The following is a 20,806-nucleotide window of genomic DNA, read 5'->3' as shown; positions in this document are numbered from 1 at the left end:
GCCTTTGCCTTTGAATTGAGTGGTTTACTGGACCATTTCAAAGGGCATTTAAAGTCAACAACAGCCTAAAGCACATTAGTGAATCTGTCTGATTCACTATCAATAGTTTCCTGGTCATCATTACTGAGACTGACTTTGTATTCGACATCTATAAATTGAATTTAAATTCTTCCAGGTGCTGCGCTTCGATTTTAACTTGCACCTGTGTGCTTTAGCCTGGGCCTCTGGATTACTGGTCCTGTAATATTACCATTATATCACCATTTCCCCCTAAAATATCATAAATAACTCACTTTTACCCCTCATTCTGCTGCTGTACTTTGCTACTCTTATTCCTTCACCTTTCAAACAAAATCTTGATAAGGACGCAGTCTATAATTGGTACTACATCATGCCTCTCTTGCAGGGATCATGCTTGTGGTTCTTCTGTGTTATTTCTAACTTTACTGATATGACATAGCTGCATTATTTATTTTTCCCCAATGATATCATTTTTTGGTGATGCCTACCTGAGGAAATAGGTATGATAATGTGCAACATCTGATTTGCAGGCTATGGATGTTTTGTATTTGTCTCAATTCTCCTAAGTGTGAAACAGCAATAAATAAGCTAGTATATTTTTAAGAGAAGTTTTATCACTGCTACTAAAATTATATAGAAATAACTCTTCATATTATTGACTTAAATTTTATCTATTTAGCTTAATGATTACAAGAATTCCTAATTCAGAGTTTACTAATCTGTTAGAATTTAATGGGACATTTCAAAATTCTGTGTGTTGCTTTTCAAGCATATGTGGACAGGTGATTATTTAGATGCCATGTGTTATTGTAATTACTGATTAGTTTGGTACTGTAGGTGCAGCAAAAATTGCATGCTTTGACACCTCAAACAAATCAACATGAAAGGCAAGTGCAGTGTTGCAGATTGTCCTGTTGATAATTTGATTTTATCTTGTTACGGGAATTAAATATAGTCAGTCTCTGCTTGTGATGAAATCGTGAAGAATCCGATCAGTTTGGCACTAGGAGGACACTGCAACTATATAACTGCAGTGTGATCACAAAGTGAAACAAGCTTTTGTTTCATCAGTTCATATTAATTTAAAACTGCAATAATTCAACAATGTTCCTTCACAGAAAATCAAACCAAATGTGGTTGTGAATGTGCTTGTGTTCAAAATGTTAACATTGTCGTCTCCATTCATTATTGGATTGGATGGTAGCAAAACAAGTGAAATCTTCATCTTAGTGCAGTAAGAAATGTATGCTTTATTATAAGCTGTGACTTTCAGATCTGAACCATGTAATTCAGCTTCATTACTCCAAATTACAGTCTGATGTAGAAGATTAAATATCAAAGCTTTAAAAATCAGTGTGTAACAATACTTGATTATTGCTACAGGTTTAGTATTCTTGGTCTGACTTAAGGCCAAAGTCGTCTGGTTTTTACTTTTGATTTTCAATCTAGATAGTTCCCAGACAAGTCTTCAATGATGTGCAGATCTGCACTCTTTTTGGCTTGTCTCTTTTGATTTTTTTTTCTCCTTATGCAATCACTGTCATACAAGTGCTCACAATTGACAACTGCAGCATGTTCTGACATCATTCCCTAATGAATCCAGAGATGGTTTTCATCTGAATGGTTTATCGAAAATTTTTAACTTGCAAGCTCTGATCAGAGATTAAAATCCGCAACAATTTGTGGCAGTGTTCCAGTGTCATGTTGAGGAGATCTGACCAGTATATGTTTATTTTGCAACCGTGTGGTAACTTATTAATTATTTAAGATGGAAATGTTAGAATCCTTGGCACTTCCCACCAACCTCTCTAATCCTGTGTTAATCAGCCTTACAAACAATGCACTTACAGTTGTAGCATATTGAGAGCTGGGAAGAAAACACTCATTTTCCTTTCTATCTGCAAAACATCAAATGTTAACATTTTCTTTGCTCCTCCCATTTGCAAAAAATTAAAGTTGACTTATTAGAAGTAATAGTGCCACTGTTACAAACTTTGGACCTTTTTTGACATTCTTGTAGGTCTTGGTGTCACGTGTATCTTGTATAATTAGGCCCATTGCCTTGATCAAGGAATTATTTTGGCTACACAGTATCTAAATATATTGGGAAGAAATTAATAGTGGGGTGCACTTTGCTAGATGAATTGAATGTCATGATCTTTGCACGCACGCACCAGCAAATGTGAAAGAAATCTGTACATAGTTGATGAGGGTTAGCACTGCTGCTTCACAGTGCCAGGGACCCAGGTTCGATTCCAGCCTTGGGTGTGTGGAGCTTGCAAATTCTCCCCATGTCTGTGTGGGTTTCCTCCAGGTGCTCCGGTTTCCTCCCGCAGTCCAAAGATGTGCAGCTCACATGAATTGGCGATTCTAACTTGCCCATAGTGTTAGGTGCATCAGTCAGAGGAAAATGGGTCGGGGTGGATACTCTTTGGAGGGTCAGTGTTAATTTGTTGGGCCAAAGGGCTTGTTTCCACACTAGGAAATCTAATCTAATATTGATTGAGCTGCCCTAGTCAACATCACTAAGTGTTCAAATAGGGTAACAGTTGTCCAAATATCACCCTGTTATAAATTGACTTCAGACATTCCTCATGATGTGAAAAAAAGTAAACCCTGCTGCACTGGTTATTTCTTTAGTAACTCATCTGAGCTTTACCTGCTTTTCTCCATTGATATTGCCAAGTAAGTGAACAAGTGTTGGTAGAATGGAAGGAGAAAGTGAGGTCTGCAGATGCTGGAGATCAGAGCTGAAAATGTGTTGCTGGAAAAGCGCAGCAGGTCAGGCAGCATCCAGGGAACAGGAGAATCGATGTTTCGGGCATAAGCCCTTCTTCATTCCTGAAGAAGGGTTTATGCCCGAAACGTCAATTCTCCTGTTCCCTGGATGCTTGGTAGAATGGAAGGCAAGAAACTAAGCTATAAGGAGGCCACAAAGATGTTGCAAAGGATTTAAATGTGTTCGGTCTGTGCACAACAATGTAGTAGGTGGGATATATGTGGCAAAACATGTTGATTGCCACTCTAGTTGAAAAAAAACAGCATAAGCACCATATTGCCTCACCATTTAGGAAATGTGAACTGTTGCTATTTAACAGGATCTGAGATGCCATTCTCTAATTCGTTTCACAAAGGTAACATTCAGGTATAGCAATAAATTCAGAAAACACATGCCATATTCAGTTTTATTACAAAGGTATGAGAGTGCAATAATAAAGAAGTATCATCTCAATTGTAGAGAATTGGTCTTTTGGTCTTTCTATCTAAAGAAGTGGAGCTGTCAGTGTTGGACTGAGGTGGACAAAGTCCGAAGTCAAACAACACCAGGTTATAGTCCAACAGGTTTACTTGAGATCCCAAGCTTTTTGAGCGCTGTTTCACCTGATGGAAGCTTGGAATTTCAAATAAACCTGTTGAACTATAACCTGGTGTCGTGAGACTTCTGTCTTTACCTAAAGAAGAACAATAAGGAAGGATAGACTTTTAACTAAGGCCTTAAAGGAGTGCAGTGAAGGTTCAGCAAACTCATTCCTGGGATCTCATTCAAACCGAATGCTGGATGGTTCCTTATTACAAAACCATAGCTCGGTTTTCTCTTCACAGATGCTGCCAGACTAGATTAGATTACTTCGTGTGGAAACAGGCCCTTCGGCCCAACAAGTCCACACCGCCCCGCCGAAGCACAACCCACCCATACCCCTACATTTACCCCTTACCTAACACTACGGGCAATTTAGCATGGCCAATTCACCTGACCTGCACATCTTTGGACTGTGGGAGGAAACCGGAGCACCCGGAGGAAACCCACGCAGACACTGAGAACGTGCAAACTCCACACAGTCAGTCGCCTGAGGCGGGAATTGAACCTGGGTCTCTAGCGCTGTGAGGCAGCAGTGCTAACCACTATGCCACCGTGCAGACCTCCTGCGCTTCTCCAACAATTTCTGACTTTTTGTTTTTTCGGATCCAGCATCCGCAATTATAGAGACATCGAGATGTACAGTAAGGAAACAGACCCTTCGGTCTAAACCGTCCATGCCTCCTTTGTTTTATTTTCTCTGGATGTGTATTTCCCTTGCTTTGGAAGTCCAGAATTGGGGTAGGGGTCCATTCTAGTCAGTCTCATAACAGATGGTTTGTCACTTAAGGCTGAGATACGGACAAACTTTTTATTTATTTGAATTCCTGCGAACCTGTGGAATTTGCTGTCCCAGATTAAGGTTTCTCAGTCACTCAGTACCTTCAACATAGTGGCAGGTAGATTTTTGGATACAAGACAAATCTCGCAATATGGGAATAGTGTGGGAAATCATGTTTAGTTAGAAAATCGGCCATAATCCGATTGCATTGCATAATAGACTCAAGGGATCGAACAACCTACTCCTTTTTCTGTTATATATCCAGGTATATGGACCCTTTGATTTTGTATGCCATTTCAGTGGGATGTTTGACTCTTCCCTGCTTGGAAGTTGGCAGGGAATTGTATAAAACTTGTTAAATTTAATTATGTAGAGGACAGGAGTTAATGTGTGAATGAATTGCAGGAAGATTTCTTAATTTATTCTTGTGTGCCTCTAATGGGGGGTATAAGTTGGAAATCAAGCCTCACCATTCCCAGAGCCATAAGAAAAATTAAAGATTGTGTAAAAGTGCTCAAAATTCCACAGGTTACCAGAAAGTGAGGCCACGTTTCAGCACTTGACGATAATTATGATTTGTCATAGATAAATAGACTCTAGCTACATATAAACAATTATAAACCATCATCTCATAGTGAGTCTAGTACTTTAAAACTCTAACCCTCTGAACACGCCCCCCCCACACACACACACACACACACACACACACACACACACACACACACAAAAGTGTCATAGATAGTGGAGAAAAATTAGAAAGGCAGTTCAATCATCACTATCAACAGGGTTTGCTGATATAATCCTTTTGGCTTGTCAGGATCTGTGACTCCTCTATCTTCCTTCCCCAGGTACTTGCAATTGCTTGCAGGAGGCACAGGGTGACAAATTCCAACTTTTTATGTCTATGATTTACTGTTAATGTGCCACCATGTACAGAAATTGATAAGTGAATATAAGCTGGCTTTAGTCGGGCTTGAGGTGTTTTGCAGAGAAACAAAGACAGCTCTTCCTTTTCTGAGGTCCTATAGCTTCTGACTAATCACAAGCTGTTGAGCTGGCCAGAAGCCAATCACAGGCAGAAGGACTTCGGCACTGACAATGAGTCACCATTCCACTGACCAGTCAGCAATTTATTACCAACATGGAGACAGACATCCACATCAAATTACCATCCCTATCCTTGTAATTACAAGGCAGTAAATTGATGACCCACAAATTACCACAGTGGTTTATAACCAGAATTTTTCAATAATGGGGATCAGACTTTGTGAATAACTAATATCCAGGCACCAAGTTTATGGCTGGAACTAAACAATTGAGAATGTATTTATGACACTGTAGCTTTAGCAGAACAAAGTTAAATAACAAGGTAATCTGAAATATAGAGAAATAAAAATATATATGGCAAGGCAATGCTTTTCGTCCATCCCTGTTGCCCTGAGGTAGTCGGACTCTAGATGCAAATAGGTTGCAAGTTCCATTCTATGAAGGTGAACTACCTACTTAAGTTTCAGAAACATCTAGATCTTCCTTTCAGTGCCAGCCCACAAATTATTGAATTGTGTTTCATGATTTTAAACGGCAAGACAGGTAAGCTTCTGGGCTACTAGTGTGTTGTCATAGCCATTGGAAAAACACACCTGATGCGTCCATAACTTCTAAATGTGTTTTGCTCTGAACACACCAATTTTGACTTTTTAACTGTCATTTGACTTCATTAATACACCATTTGCAGAATTGTTTGCCACTTACTGTGGAGGTGACTTTACAGAATGCTGGATGCTCAATGCATCGTAAAATATTAATGCAATTTTCTTATTCCTTATGGTTCAAATCTGCACTAATCCCACTGTGATAGACAGGCATTACTAATAAAAATGTCAATATATAGAAGTCATTACATTGGAGTTGCAGGAAGGCAGACGACTCTCTATCCAGGTGAGAAATGCCCAAATAACAGTTGACAAAAACAACTGGCAAAATCACCAGTCTGCTTACACTGACAAGGATATTTATTGCATGAGAAAATAAGAAATGAAAGGAAGTGTGGACAGATGCCATTCATGGTGTCAGTGACAAGTGCAGAAATCTGGAATATTTTGAGTAGATTTTTGTGCTTTATCCTACCATCAGTTTATTTTGCACAGCAAAAATTTTAGCAGAGCTTCTAACTCCATAATTATGCTTTTTTGAATGTTATGCCTTCTAAATTATTTTATACAGCTGCATGAGGTAAAGTTCCTCATAGCTAAAATTACTTACTGAGCCATATCTTTGTAGGTCTTTGTCAAGCTTCAAAACTAAATTTGAGAAAAGATCACAACATGTTTAAATGTATGAAGTTGTTGCTTTGGTTTAGTGGGTGGTCACACCTCATCATTGGCAGTATAATTTTAAATTATTAGATGAATATTTGTAAATGAAGCCTGGTTTGAAATTTAGGGAGTTTTTGTTTTCAAAACTCATTCGCAGGTTGTAGGCGTCACTGGGTAGGCCAGCATTTATGCTTCTCTTTAATTGCCCAGATGGCTATTGAGAGTCGTGGATCTTGACATACATGTTGCTATGGATCTTGAGGTATATGTTAGCCAGATTAGATAAGGTCAGCAGATTTCTTTTCCTAAAGGACATTAGTGATCCAGTCAACCATGGTTTCATGGTCATCATTAGACCCTTCATTCTAGATTTTTACTGAATTCAAATTCCACTACCTGTAGCATGATGTGAAATTTGTGCATTTGTTATCCTACTTCCACTGTTTCTAAATCTCCTATAATTTTTCCATATAATAGGGACGTTGCACAAGAGAAAACTGCAAGTATCTTCATCCGCCAATGCATTTAAAAACGCAGTTAGAAATTAATGGCCGGAACAATCTCATACAACAGAAAACAACTGCAGCTATGCTGGCACAACAGATGCAGTTCATGATGCCAGGTGCTCAAATTCAACCAGTTGTAAGTATATAGTTTAAAATGAAAGATTTTTCTCTTAATTCCATCCAACCCCTCCAAATTTTTTTTAAATGTTTATATCGTAAGTTCTGGTACCAACTTATACTTTGTTCAGTACCTTTCGTAGAGTTCTTCAGTTTCTTCTCTCAGTTGGCAAACTCCAAAACAAAAGAAGCAAAATCTATTTTCCATTTTGAAAATTTAAGTTCTTGAAGCTTAAACAATCCTGTAGAAGTGCTGATACTGCTTAGTTTGGTTGTGAGAAATGAAATGAATTTCTGTGCTACTTTGCCCTTTCAATTTTCCTTAAAGCATATTTATACTTTTCTCCACAGGCCACATTTCCAATGAATCCTGGCACAGGAGTAAATCATCATCCTTTTAGTTTTAGTCCTTTTCTGGCACCCATGCCTCACAGTGTCGGATTAGTTCCAACCGAAGTTCTCTCCAGTGCCCCTGTTCTTGTCCCTGGAAGCCCACCTATTTCGGTTGCTGGATCAGGAAATATGCCTAAGCACATGAGGACAGACCGGTTAGAGGTAAAAATGTAGCACCAGTAGTATAAATGCAGCGTGATTCTGGTGCATCTTATTTTTTGTTTTTGTATCCATAATCCATGGTATGGACTTTCAGCACATTTTGAAATTGTAAAATAGGTCAGATCTGGAACATATGTTAACAGTTTGCTTGAGTTTGCAATCAGAACTGGCACAGTAGGCAGGAGAATCCCCTTACAGTTTGGTGCGATTTATGGGGAAAACAAAAGGCCAAGAGTTTAGATTTGCTAAAATATTTTCATGGATTTAATTGGGTGTAAAGATATATTTTTCAAAATAAATTTTTAAAACCTATCATCTTGAGCATATGCAATAAATTAAAATTCTGGTCGGCATGGACAAGTTAGACTGAAGGGTCTGTTTCCATTCTGTACATCTCTATGACTTCAAATAATTTTCATTTTTGAAATCACCGGAGAATTAAGAAGTTGAAGAACCTAATATTGTTGAATTCACTGCTTGAATCAGAGAAGTGAGGGGCACCCTGATAAAGGATGTGGTATTCAGTAGGCTGGATTTTGCAGTCAACAGTTAAGCAATGTCAATCATCCACTGGTCTTGAAGAAATTTCACCATCAGAATCCCCCTAAGTAATTCCCCGTTCCAGGTGTGAATTTGAGGCAGTGCTAAGTCAAAGGGATCTCTGTGTCCAACAGCAGTGATATCAGCAAACAACGTAAATAGCCCACTATTTTTCAGTCTTCTCTCATAGTAAGCAAGGAGGTAAAATTCACTGTTAAATATATTTTATAGAAAGCAAATAAATATTTTGATGTAGATGTGAGATTAAGGTTGAAACATAAATTAGCATAATCATTTTAAAATATTTGGACTATTTCATAATCAAATTCAACATTGCATAAATATGAAATTTAGTTTTCTCAGGGCTAAAGAGCTGAGGCTGCATGATGGCTCAGTGGTTAGCACTGCTCCCTCAGTCCCACGGACCCACGTTCAATTTTACCTTCTGGCAACTGCACGCTGGCTCAGTGGTTAGCGCTGCTGCCTCACAGCACTCGGGCCTCAGGTTTGATTCCAGCCTCGGACGACTGTCTGTGTGGAGTTTGCACATTCTCTCATGTCTGTGTGGGTTTCCTCTAGGGGCTCTGGTTTCCTCCCACACTCCAAAGATGTGCAGGTTAGGTGAATTGGTCATGCTAAATTGCTCATAGTGTTAGGTGCATTAGTCAGAAGGAAATGGGTCTGTGTGGGTTACTCTTCAGAGGGTCAATGTGAACTTGTTGGGCCAAAGGGCTTGTTTCCACACTGCAGGGAACCTAATCTACTCTAATCTAAACTGTGCAAACTCGGCAGAGACATTTTCCCCGTGTTTGCATGGGTTTCCTTCCACGGTCCAAAGATGTGCAAGTTAGATGAATTAGCTGTGCTAAATTGCCTTTAGTGTCCAAGGATATGCAGACTAGGTGGATTAGCCATGGGAAATGCAGGGTATAGGGATGAGTGTGGGTGAGGTGCTGTGGATGGTCAGTGTGGACTCCATGGGCCGAATGACCTGCTTCCATACTGTAGAGATTCTATGATTCATAAACATTTTTTATGAATTTGGATATTAAAACCTATTATCATCTCATTTTAACAAAGTGCAATTTTAAAGTTTTTTTGCAGTCACTAATAGTGTAAATGGGAAACTACTTGAATTCACTGATCTCTAATTGTCTGGGGATACTTAGTGAGAACACATTCCTAAAAAGTGTAATCACAAGATGCTACTTGTCGAATTTCATGTTTCACTATTCATGTGGGACTGGAAATTTCACAAAATTGAATTGTCTGAGAGTGCTTTGGAGAGATGAAATATGGCCCTGATTTGCATTTGGTTTTCCCAACTTGGTTCAAAAGATCAGGACATACACAAATGAAATAAAAATACTAATGTAGCAATAATTAATATAAAGTGCCAGTGACTGACCTTTGAAGAAAATGCACGTACAATCTTGTCTTCTATGGAGAGTATTTGGAACGAAAGTTGACTAAAGAACAGAAATGAGAAAAGTGATCAATTGATGTCATTTGGATTGGAGGATACAAGCCGTAGGGTCTCTGGCTATCATTGTTCTCATTTATAGATAGATCATCTGGATTAGATATGGTATCAAACATTTGCAAACAGCACATAAGTAGGGAGTGGTTGACTGTGAAGAGGACAGTGAGTAAGTTCAAGAGGACAACTACAAGTTCATAAGTATGTGATTATCGTATGTAGGTTATTGCCAAGAAATTAGTTTCAGGTATTTTGGGAGAAAGTGATATGGAATATATGCCAAGTAGTAAAAGTTGAAAAATAATGGAGAAGCTGATAGACTTTGGAATTCAGAAAAATCTTTTAAAGTAGGAGAACAAGCTGTTAAAACTCAATATTTTAAAAGAAAGACGGGATCACTAGCCTTGTTAACAGGAGCACGAGAGGACCAAAGTTAAGGGGTAATTTTATGACTGTGATGATGCTGTCACTTTAAAAGGTTACTTTGTCCTGGATTTTTTTTAGAGGTTGTAAGGCAGAGGTACCAAACTGGCTACTGAAGATGACTTGTGTAAACAAATTGTGAGGCCTTCGGGTTTTTTTTTGGAAGCAGACTGAATGGGTGAGGCCACCCATCATGGATACAGATTTCTGGGTTTTGGTTTTTTTCATTAGTATCAGAAACCTTTGGGATATCGAGTTGGAAGCTTCAGTGAATGATTCCTAGTTGCAATTCTCTCTGAACTTTCTCTTGATGTTTCTTCCTTCTGGATTGGAGAGCTGCATGTAAAAATCTGTCTGAATTTACCTTTTTGTCAAGGAGTGTGTTTATGGAATGTTACTACATTGCGACAGTCAATTAGTAATAGGTACTTAATCTGTTACTTGGTTAAGTTTTCCAACAGTTAAGTTATTCTAAATTCCTCTTTGTATTTTAACTATAGTGTTTAAATTAATTGAGTTTTGCATAATGTGGAATAGTTTGACTAGTTACGTTGTACCTGCACCACAGCATTTCATATATTGCCTTTAAAATAAGGAAAAGTTAGGGACTAGGCTACCTTTTTAAAACATTTTGAGGAGGTCTGATCTGGTCTATAACATGGCAGAGTCAGGATATTGTGTATAATGGTGGGCAGCTGCCTTAGAGGATCTCAAGATTGTGGTCAGAATATAAAGGTGATATACCTATATGCCATTGATGAGAGACTACAGAAACCATGTATTCCCTGTATCTTTTCAAAAAAGCAGCACTGGTTAAGAGAAGACCTTGAGGTTTTGTTCAAAATTATAATTGGATTTAATGAGATAGATATGGTAATTTCCATTAGTTATTGAATGACTAACTAGGGGACACAAAATAAAAGAATAAAGATATTCTTTTCTGCACTGAGGATCAATAGGATATGGACAGTTCTACAACATTGATGGAAGCTGAATTCATTGATTTTTTTTTTTAAAAAACAAATTAGATAGCTATTTGAAAACACTTTTAATGAGTGACCGATAATGATTGGGTCCAAGTTGTTACCTTTTCCAGCGTGTTGGAGCAGGCACAGTTGGCTGAATGGTAGCACAAACACTGTTTTGGGTATCAGTGATACTGAACCATTCTTTCTGTAAAGTTGGAGAGTAAATCTCTACTAGTAATTTGACCATAACGATGGTGAGTGTGCTGTTGACAAACTCAGTTTGGTTTTATCCAAACACATGCTTCCCAACATTGGTTACTTCATAGAAATTGATGAGAGTGCTGGTGGATTATTATAACTTATTGATTCCAAGAGTGTTGTAGTGATTTGTATCTGGTTCATTGCTGATCCTAGCAGTCTTTGGCATGATTCAAGAAACTATCTGAAATCTGCCTGCCTTGTTTAGCCCAATAATGAATTATATGGTGCATTTATTTATTGAACCTTTTGGGAATTGTGTTTAAACTAATCAAATTTGATTTCATATTTCTGAATCTTAAGCAAACAAAGAAACATACTTTTGACAAATCAATAAGCAGTTAACTTGGCAAACAATACAGTAGAGGCAATAAAATTGTAGTACAGTACTTTGTGTTTATTCTTCTGCTTTTAAATCTGTTGCTACAATTTTGTTTCTTAGCAAACCTCATTGTCTTGTTGTAAGTTTGCTCACTGAGCGGTAGATTTGTTCTCGGACATTTTGTCACCATGCCAGGTAACATCAATGAGCCTCAGATGAAGCGCTGGTTTTCTGTCTCGCTTGCTATTTGTGTGTCTTAGTCTGTTGTGGTGGGTGATATCACTTCCAGTTCTTTTTCTGATAGGTTGGCAAATCGATATGTTTGTTAATGGAGTTCCAATTTGAATGCCAGGCCTCTAGAAATTCCCATGTGTGCCTGTCCTAGGATGGATGTATTGTCCCAGTTGAACTGGCATCCCTCATCATCTGTGCGTATGGATGCTAGTGATAGCTGGTCATGTCTTTTGGTGGCTATTTAGTGCTCTTGCATCCTGGTGGCTATTTCCTGCCAGTATGTCCAATGTAATGTTTGTTGCAGTCCTTGCCAGGTACCTTGGAGATGATTCTGGATCAGTGGTGCTGGAAGAGCACAGCAATTCAGGCAGCATCCGAGGACAGGATGCTGCCTGAATTGCTGTGCTCTTCCAGCACCACTGATCCAGAATCTGGTTTCCAGCATCTGCAGTCATTGTTTTTACCTTGGAGATGATGTTCATTCTGCTGGTTGGTATGGGATCCTTTAAATTCATCAGGAGCTATTTCAGTGTGGTGGTAAGTTTGTGGGCTACCATGAAGCCTAGGGGCTGGAGTATTCTGGTCATCATCACAGAGATGTCTTAATGTATGGCAGGGTGGCTAGAGTCTTTGGGCATGTTGTCTTGTTTAGGTCTGTTGTGTAGGAACCAGTGGACTGCGCTTATGGGGTACCTGTTGTTCCTGAGTACGTTTTTCCTCGGCTTCTAGTAGTTCCTGGGTGCTGCAGTATGTGTGGCTCATTTAAATGTCCTGATTCAGCTCTGTTTGAGTGTTGGAATGATTGCTCCCGAAGTTGAGTATCTGGTCAGTGTGTATGGCTTTCCTGTAGACCCTGGCCTGGAGATTTCCATTGGCTTTGCATTCTACTGTGACTTCTAGGAAGGGGAGACTGTTGGTGTTCTCTTCCCCTTGGGTGAACTACATACAGTAAAGATGTTGCTTGTATTTGTGGTTTCTTCTAATTTGTTGCATTTCACATCCACTTCACGGACCCAAAGCTTGGGCTGGATCGTGGGAAGGGCTGTTTGTTCTAACCTCTGCATAACTGCTTCTGCTAAGAGTTCTGATATTTGGTGATCCCATGGGGGGTCCCATTGAGTTGTTTGTGGATCTTTTCGTAGAAGGTGAAGTGAATCGTGAGGCACAGGTCTACTAGTTTGAGGATGCTGTCAGGTGTTTGTGTCCTTGGTTCGTCTTGCAATGAGGTCAGTGTTTCTTTGCCCAGGGTGATGTTTATTGATGTGAATAGGGCAGTCACATTCAAGGACTGTAACAAACATTACAGTGGACAGACAGGCAGAAAACAAGCCACCAGGATACATGAGCATCAACTAGCTACGAAAAGGCATGGCCAACTATCACTAGTATCCATGCACATAGATGAAAAGGGACACCAGTTTGACTGGAACAATACATCCAGCCTGGGCCAGGCTAAACAAAGACGCACATGAATTCCTAGAGGCCTGGCATTCAAACTGGAACTCCATTAATAAACATTTTGATTTAGATCCCATTTACTAACTTCTCAGAAAAAGAACCGGAAGTGATATCACCCACCACAACAGACCAAGACACAAATAGCAAATGGGACAGAACGGCAGCGCTTCATCAGAGGCTCACTGATGATGTTACCTAGCATGGTGACGAAATGTCTGACAACAAATTTACCAGCTCAGAAAGCAAACTTAAAGCCTGATCCACAACCTAAGAGACAAATCTTCTCAAATCACAATTATTGTCTTGTGATTTACAACTTAAAATGGTTTTGGAGCATAATCAGGTCAGCAGAATAAAGAGATCAACATATCGCATATTGATCCTACTTAATTCTATTTGCATCTTGCTTGTAACTGCTGTTCTCAAATATGATATTGATTGTTAAATTAACATCATCACAGATATTCCAGTTTATTTTCATGGTTATAGAAGGTGCCCAAGGATTTCCAGTGGTTATCATTCTGGCAGTGTACAACCTGGGAGAGTAATGTTACCAAAAAGTCAAAATTCTCCATGGTACCAGATATGAATTTTTCTCCATGTAAGTGAGCTACCGTTGGGTTATTCATTCATGAGATGAAAGCTTCACAGGCTAGGCCAGCCAAAAGAGCAACTTAGAGTCAACCAAATTGCTGTTTGGAGTCACATTTGGAGCCAGACCAGGTATGGATGGCAAATTCCTTCCCTAAAGGAATCTATAATGGATTCATGGGAGTCATTAGACTTTTAATTTCAGATTTTTATTGAGTTAAAATTCCACCATCTGCCGTGGCAGGATTCAAACCAGAACATTACTTGGGTCTCTGGATTAATAGTCCAGTGATTATGCTATTAGGCCAGTGTCTCCTCTTGAATTCCTTGTTGATGAATGATTTCTGTCCTGGACTAAATTTTAGGCTTGTAGCTAACCTTGGCCTTGCCTTTCACTTAAGTTTTTGAACGCTTATAAGTGAAACAACTCCATTAAATCTAAGTAGAGTTCTGTTTCCTCTTCTGGCAGGTGTGCCGAGAGTTTCAGCGAGGGAATTGCACACGGGGTGAGACTGACTGCCGCTTTGCTCACCCTGCAGACAGCACAATGGTGGACACCAATGACAACACTGTAACTGTCTGCATGGATTATATCAAAGGTCGATGCTCAAGAGAGAAGTGCAAATACTTCCATCCTCCTGCGCATTTACAAGCCAAAATTAAGGCTGCTCAGCACCAGGCCAACCAGGCTGTGGCAGTAGCTCAAGCAGCTGCTGCAGCAGCAACAGCAATGGTAAGTTATTTAACTAGATAACATAATACAAATCAACGACAAATTTATCGTGCAATTCGCAAAATGGCTAAATTAGATTATTGTGGGACAGGGGATACATGGAAGTTGCACATTGATGTGCTGCATTTGATGCAGTTGCTCTTGTATCTGTTTGTGTGTGGAGATTGTAACAGAAGACCCGAAACTGTGTTTTCCATTGAGTACAACTACTGGCACCATATTTCTTAATAATTTCTAAACTTGCAGTGTAGAAGAAAAGGAACTTTATATTTGAGAAATTAAATTACTTGATAGGAATGGCAACTAATTGTTGAATATGGAATCTCTTGGTTAATAAATCTTTCTGTTGTTAAGGTAGCAGCCATTAGAGCTGTTTGTGTGCAGTTGCTTTAAGCAAGATTTTTTGGCACATTAAATTGAGGCAGTAATAGGTTAACTTGTTCAATTAAGTTTCTATTTCAATAAGCTAGTATTTTTCTATATTTTTTACAACATTGTATAGCTAGATTCTGATGTAGATTTGTTACAATCAGTAGAAAAGGGCAGAAAATATGATTTTTTTTTTAAATGTATGTTGATACAGAAAACACAAACAGCATTGGAAAAGTTGTACTATAGTTTGGAGTAATGAAGAAAAACATCTTTTTTTTCCCAACAATCCCTGAAGATATTTTTTGCTTCAGGTTTATAGTTATATTTATGATTAACAAATTGTTTTGTTGCAATAGATCCTTTTTTTTGGTCTCTGAGCAGTTATCTTCTGCTTGCAGTGCACATAGATTAAGTTAGAACCTGCTTCTAGCAGTAATGTGGCCAAGATAAAAACACATAACTAATATTAACGCATTGGTACAAAATGAGCTTCCGGAAAGGCAAAAAAAACCCTGATTTTCCTGTCATTCATTTTAGAACCCATGTAATTCATTGGAGATAATTCATTTTTGGTTATGGAAGTGACACACACATTTGGCTGATTGGTGAAGTCCTCAGGTTTGACTTGAGCAATAATAGTTTAAACTCTTGTAGGTCTAGTAGTTTATGGGTCACATGAGTGGCTAACAGTGTTGAAGTAATTTAAAATGAAAGAAGTACAGTGGAAAGTACAGTGAGCTCACTTTAAAGCTCTGTCCTTACCTTTGCAAAATTAGCCATTGGTTAACATATTTATCTTCAGATGATACAACTGAACCAAAATCTCATTTGGTGTTTTGGCAGCTAGTTCTTGAGCTTTGTTCTAATACATGTTCAAGCATTGTAACGATCACAACATTTTTACTAAATATTTTCCAGATTTAATTGGGACATATGATGCTTTTGGCAGAGTAGTCCTGACAGCTGTTGTTGTAGCTCTAGTGCAGGTGTCTTTCCTCCACTTGTACACTTTGCTGTGTTCCTACAGTGCACATGGAGGATGTGAAATGAGAAAAGGCGATTAACCATCTGATAATGTTATCCACATTCCTTGATCATAAATCTGTAGATGTCACCTGTTCCTGGAAACGCATAATTTTGAGATAGGATTAAGCAGGTTGATCACAATTTGCAGTTAGTTGAAGTTTAGCTTGAACTAGCCAAAATAACTGCAGCTATTCAAATTTGGAAATTACTTTCAATGTGGGAGTCAGAAATCTCTGGGCCCTGCATCTCAACAGCATCACAAAGGCATTTCTGGGTGCACACTCAGCAAGTGGTTTCCTAGAGCCCATCAAGCTGAGTTATACTGTCACAGAGTGTGGAGGCTGAAGTGAAGACTCCTCCGGATGGATAATCTGTCTTTTCACTACCTATCCACCAGAGCTGAATCAAAACACTTGTAGCAAGACAGGTTTCAACAGTGAATTAGAAATTTTGTTGCAAAACATTTATGGCATTGCAGTCAAAAGGATGTCTAATATTTTTTCAATAAGTAGATTAAATCCAAAATGCACAATTCACAAGCAGGTTGGTGGGATGTAATTAACTTAAAAAGTTAGGTCGTTATTGGCTATATTTTCTACTGAATTAATCCTGCATTGAATGTAATCTAAAATGAAGTGCTGTCCTCTACTTTTGAAAAAATACACTTTTCATGGGTTCCCAGCTGGTTAAGGTAGTGAATAGATGAAACACTCCGATTGAAAGAGTTAAAGGGCTGAATTCTATGATTATTAGTAACAACACTACTGAATCTGTAAAGAGAATCTCTGGATGTCCAGCAGTAATCGTCATCAGCGTAAGCAGCCAGTCAAATGGAAGTATTCTCTTAGCCAGCAAACCAGGGTATTAAAAACCCATAGGGGTGGCACGGGTGGCTCAGTGATTAGCACTGCTGTCTCACAGTACCAGGATCCCAGGTTCGATTCCAGCCTTGGACTACTGTCGGTGTGGAGTTTGCACATTCTCCCCACGTCTGCGTGGGTTTCCTCCGGGTACTCCTGTTTCCTCCCACAGTCCAAAGATGTGCAGATCAGGTGAATTGGCCATGCTAAGTTGCCCATAGTGTTAGGTGCGTTAGTCAGATTAAATATTACATTATTCTTTCAGGACCAGTAAGGATGTTTAGCAATAATTATGAATTTAATGTGCTGTTTAAAACAGCAGGTTACACTTTATTTATCAAGATGAAACTTTAATGAAGAGGTTTTCCATAAGACTTAACATCAGAACAGTGAAATGTCTAATCACCTCAATGATTTTGTAATTCAATATAGGCTGAAGGCTATGAAGCTCACTCTGCAAACAATAGCAGCAATTTGTTTTCAATCTCTCACTCTCTCTGCCTCGCCCGCCTGCTCCCTGGCTCTGCCTCACCCGCCCACTCCCTTTCTGTGTGTGTCTGTGACTCGCCCGCCCTGGCTCTGAAATATTTTCCACCCCCCACTCTAGTTCTGAAAACAAATTGGCAAATGACAGAAGATTTTGAATGTTAGTCTTACTGAGAAACTAGGGCATTTGGAGTAGAGAAGTCACACTTCCACGTTTGATTGTTTGAAGGAAGCCATATGTGAGCGTTAGAAGGTTGCCAATTTCTGTTTAAAAAGCAAGAAAGGGGAAAACCAGAAATTATAGACATTTCAACTTAACGTTGGTAGTAGATGGGTTCCCAGGGACCATAATACACAATAAAATTAATACCCATTTAATTGAGTTATGTTGATGACAGCCAGCTGACATAAGGTTAGGTCTGGTATAAAAGTTGAGTTATTCCTCACATGCACTATTAAATTCTTTCAGAAGGTGACAAAGGAAATGCATGCATATAATAGTGAATTTTCAAAGGTTGATTAATAAAGTGCCACATTGGAAGATCAGTTGCTGGAATGACTATTGGTGCTTTCTCCTTTGCTTGAAATATCCTGATTATCCTTTCAGCTCCATTGGGAAAGGAGCTGGGCAATATCTTAGGTATTCCTAGTTTGCAGTCCTTCCTGTGGTAGCGCCATTTGCTGATTTCAGATGTATGTTTTTAATCACAAACAGAAGGTTTTAGCAGGTCGCCGTGTATATATATATTTATATATATGGTGGCAACAAAATCAATGCATTTGAATTTCAGCAATCCTAGGGACAGCATTGGCCATTCATCCTGTCACGCCTAGATTGCTGACAGTACAAGTATGATTCCGGTAAACTGCCTCAACGTTTCAGACCAAAGCGAAAGAGCTGCAAGTTCTCGTAAATCCATGCTTTCATGAGGATTTTCACTTGCTTTTGACTCCGCCCTATGTCCTTCATTGCTAAAGCTCCCAACTCAATTCTCCTTGGTATCTTCTTAAATGCTAGTTGTGACCTGATTTGGAGGTGCCGGTGTTGGACTGGGGTGTACAAAGTTAAAAATCACACAACACCAGTTTATAGTCCAACAGATTTAATTGGAAGGTTTAATTGTGACCTAGTAGAGATCTGTAAAACTGTATAGAATTGCTAGGATGGACTAAAATAAATTATTTTGGCTGGAAGGAGATTCCAAGATTGCAGGAAATAAACACAAGTCACTAATAAATCTGTTAAGTTTAGAAGAAAGTTCTTATGCAGGAAGTGAAACTCAATACTATTTGATCCAGTCCTGCTATTCTTTGCATACACTGACTCCGTACACTGGATAATTTTATTGACTCAGTACATGGTTATTCACTGCCTCCACTTTTTTTTTCTAATAATAATGTCCCTATGATTGCTGAAAATCAAATGCATTGATTTTGTTGCTGAGGGCCAATAGGCATTGGACCCAAGAAGTTCAAAGTCATTATTCACTGGACCCACTTTCATCACAACCCTTCCTTAATGTCAAAGTTCCCATAAACGAGGTCAGGAAGAGACACCTATTCTAATTAAGAAGTGTCAAAGATCAGTGTGTGCTCAGAATGAAGCCGTACTGTTGGCTGAGTGAACTTGCTTATCCGATGGTGAGATATATGAACTAATGTACTTTATGTAAACGTACATACGGCGACATGTTAACACCAGCTTTCCGTCTGCGATTGAAGACAAACATTGCACCTTATGGATGTCTGAAACCAGCTAATGGTGCTTCCACATGAAGGACTGCAAACTAAGAATACCTAGGATATTGCCCAGCTCCTTTCCCAATGGAACTGAAAGGATAATCAGGATTTCAAGCAAAGGAGAAAGCACCAATAGTCATTTCTGCTGTTTGTGTCAGCTCTTTAGATTTTTGTTTTTGCCAAGAAACTTGCAGTTCAAAGACTGATTGCCTCACATCGAGAGCTATGTCGTCTGTCTTGAGTTCCCCTGCAGTTCAAGAAAGTTGATACTATTTCCATTGTCCTTGATTGAAATAGGTGCTTGAATGAAATCAGTACACAGCTGTGGTTGACAATCCAGTTTCCATTCAAATCAAGTTAAAGGCAAGGCACTTTGTGCTTTACTGCAGATCTGGAGTAGATCCCACCCATGCCCAAAGTGGAGACTAGTCTAAAATTGTCCAGAGGGATTACTAAACTTTACGGATCTATCCAACTGAACATGCTCCCCAGGGATGGATAAATTATCGACGTACAACTTAGATGTGATCTAATTGAATGACCTGAGGGATGTACACGTCTTAACAAAAATAGTAGCTGACCTGGAGCCTTCCCCACCATTCAGTAGGAAAATGGCTGATCTTCTACCTTTCTTGTCCCTTCCTCGCATCCATTGATTTTGTTGGTGTACAAATATACACTCTCAGCCATGAGATTCCGTGGTCTTCTGGTGTAGAGAATTTCAAAGATTCATAACTTCCTGAGTGAACAAACTTTTCTTCATATCTTTAAGTGTGATACAGCCAATTCCTTATCTTGAGCTAGTGTAACTTAGATTCTCAAGCCAGTTGAAATAGCCTGCCGACATTGTCTTTGATAGAGAATGTATGTAAGCTCCATGGCCAACTTCTGTTTCTCATGGGAAATTATTATGCATGGAATCTAAGCTAACTTTCTTTGGGTCAGTTCATGACTATCCTTGAAATTTTTGGCAATAATAATCTTTCTTTGAAGGCACTTACCTGTCTTTATCTGTAAAGCAAGAGTGTTCCCTATTTAGATTTGAGAGAATTTCAAAAGAATAGAATCATAGTCATATAGCATAGGAACAAACCCTTTGATCCAACTTGTTCACATCAACTAGACATCCCAATCTGACCTCATCTCATTTGCAAGCATTTGGCCCATAGCCTTTTAAACCCTTCCTATTCGTGTACTCACGCAGATGCTTTTTAAATTGTGCCCGCCTTCACCACTTCCTCTGGCAGCTTGTTCCATACCCACATCACCTTCTGCGTGAAAATGTTACTCCTCAGGTCCTTTTTAAATCTTTCCCCTCTCACCTCTAGTTTTGGACTCCCCTATCCAAGGAAAAAGATCGTAGCTATTTACCCTATCCATAACCCTCCTGATTTTATAAGCTTCTGTATGGTCACCCCTCAATCTAGGGGAAAACATCCCAGTCTATTTGGCCTTTTCCGATAACTCAAACCCTCCAGTCCCGGCAGTATCCTTGTAAATCTTCCCTGCCCCCTTTTAAGCTTATCAACAACCTTCCTATAGAAGGGTGACCAGAATTTTACGCAGTATTCTAAAAGAGGCCTGACCAGTGTCCTGACTTGGAATGTGTTGCTGGAAAAGCGCAGCAGGTCAGGCAGCATCCAGGGAACAGGAGAATCGACG

General features: G+C 39.2%; 1 protein-coding gene across 8 annotated transcripts in view; it reads left to right on the top strand.

The window, feature by feature from the left end:
• mbnl2 (muscleblind-like splicing regulator 2) overlaps positions 1 to 20,806 on the top strand; it is a 129,802-nt gene that overhangs the window by 71,130 nt on the left and 37,866 nt on the right. For all 8 annotated transcript variants that reach the window (XM_043691341.1, XM_043691338.1, XM_043691334.1 and 5 more), the window contains 3 exons: positions 6,953 to 7,117; positions 7,450 to 7,653; positions 14,397 to 14,660. In XM_043691341.1, coding sequence (XP_043547276.1) covers positions 6,953 to 7,117; positions 7,450 to 7,653; positions 14,397 to 14,660 — 633 coding nt within the window. The remainder of the gene's footprint in view (positions 1 to 6,952; positions 7,118 to 7,449; positions 7,654 to 14,396; positions 14,661 to 20,806) is intronic.

This window comes from Chiloscyllium plagiosum, chromosome 6 (assembly GCF_004010195.1).
Source record: "Chiloscyllium plagiosum isolate BGI_BamShark_2017 chromosome 6, ASM401019v2, whole genome shotgun sequence".
Classification (NCBI taxonomy): Eukaryota; Metazoa; Chordata; class Chondrichthyes; order Orectolobiformes; family Hemiscylliidae; genus Chiloscyllium; species Chiloscyllium plagiosum.
This window is presented reverse-complemented; position numbering and strand designations above follow the sequence as displayed.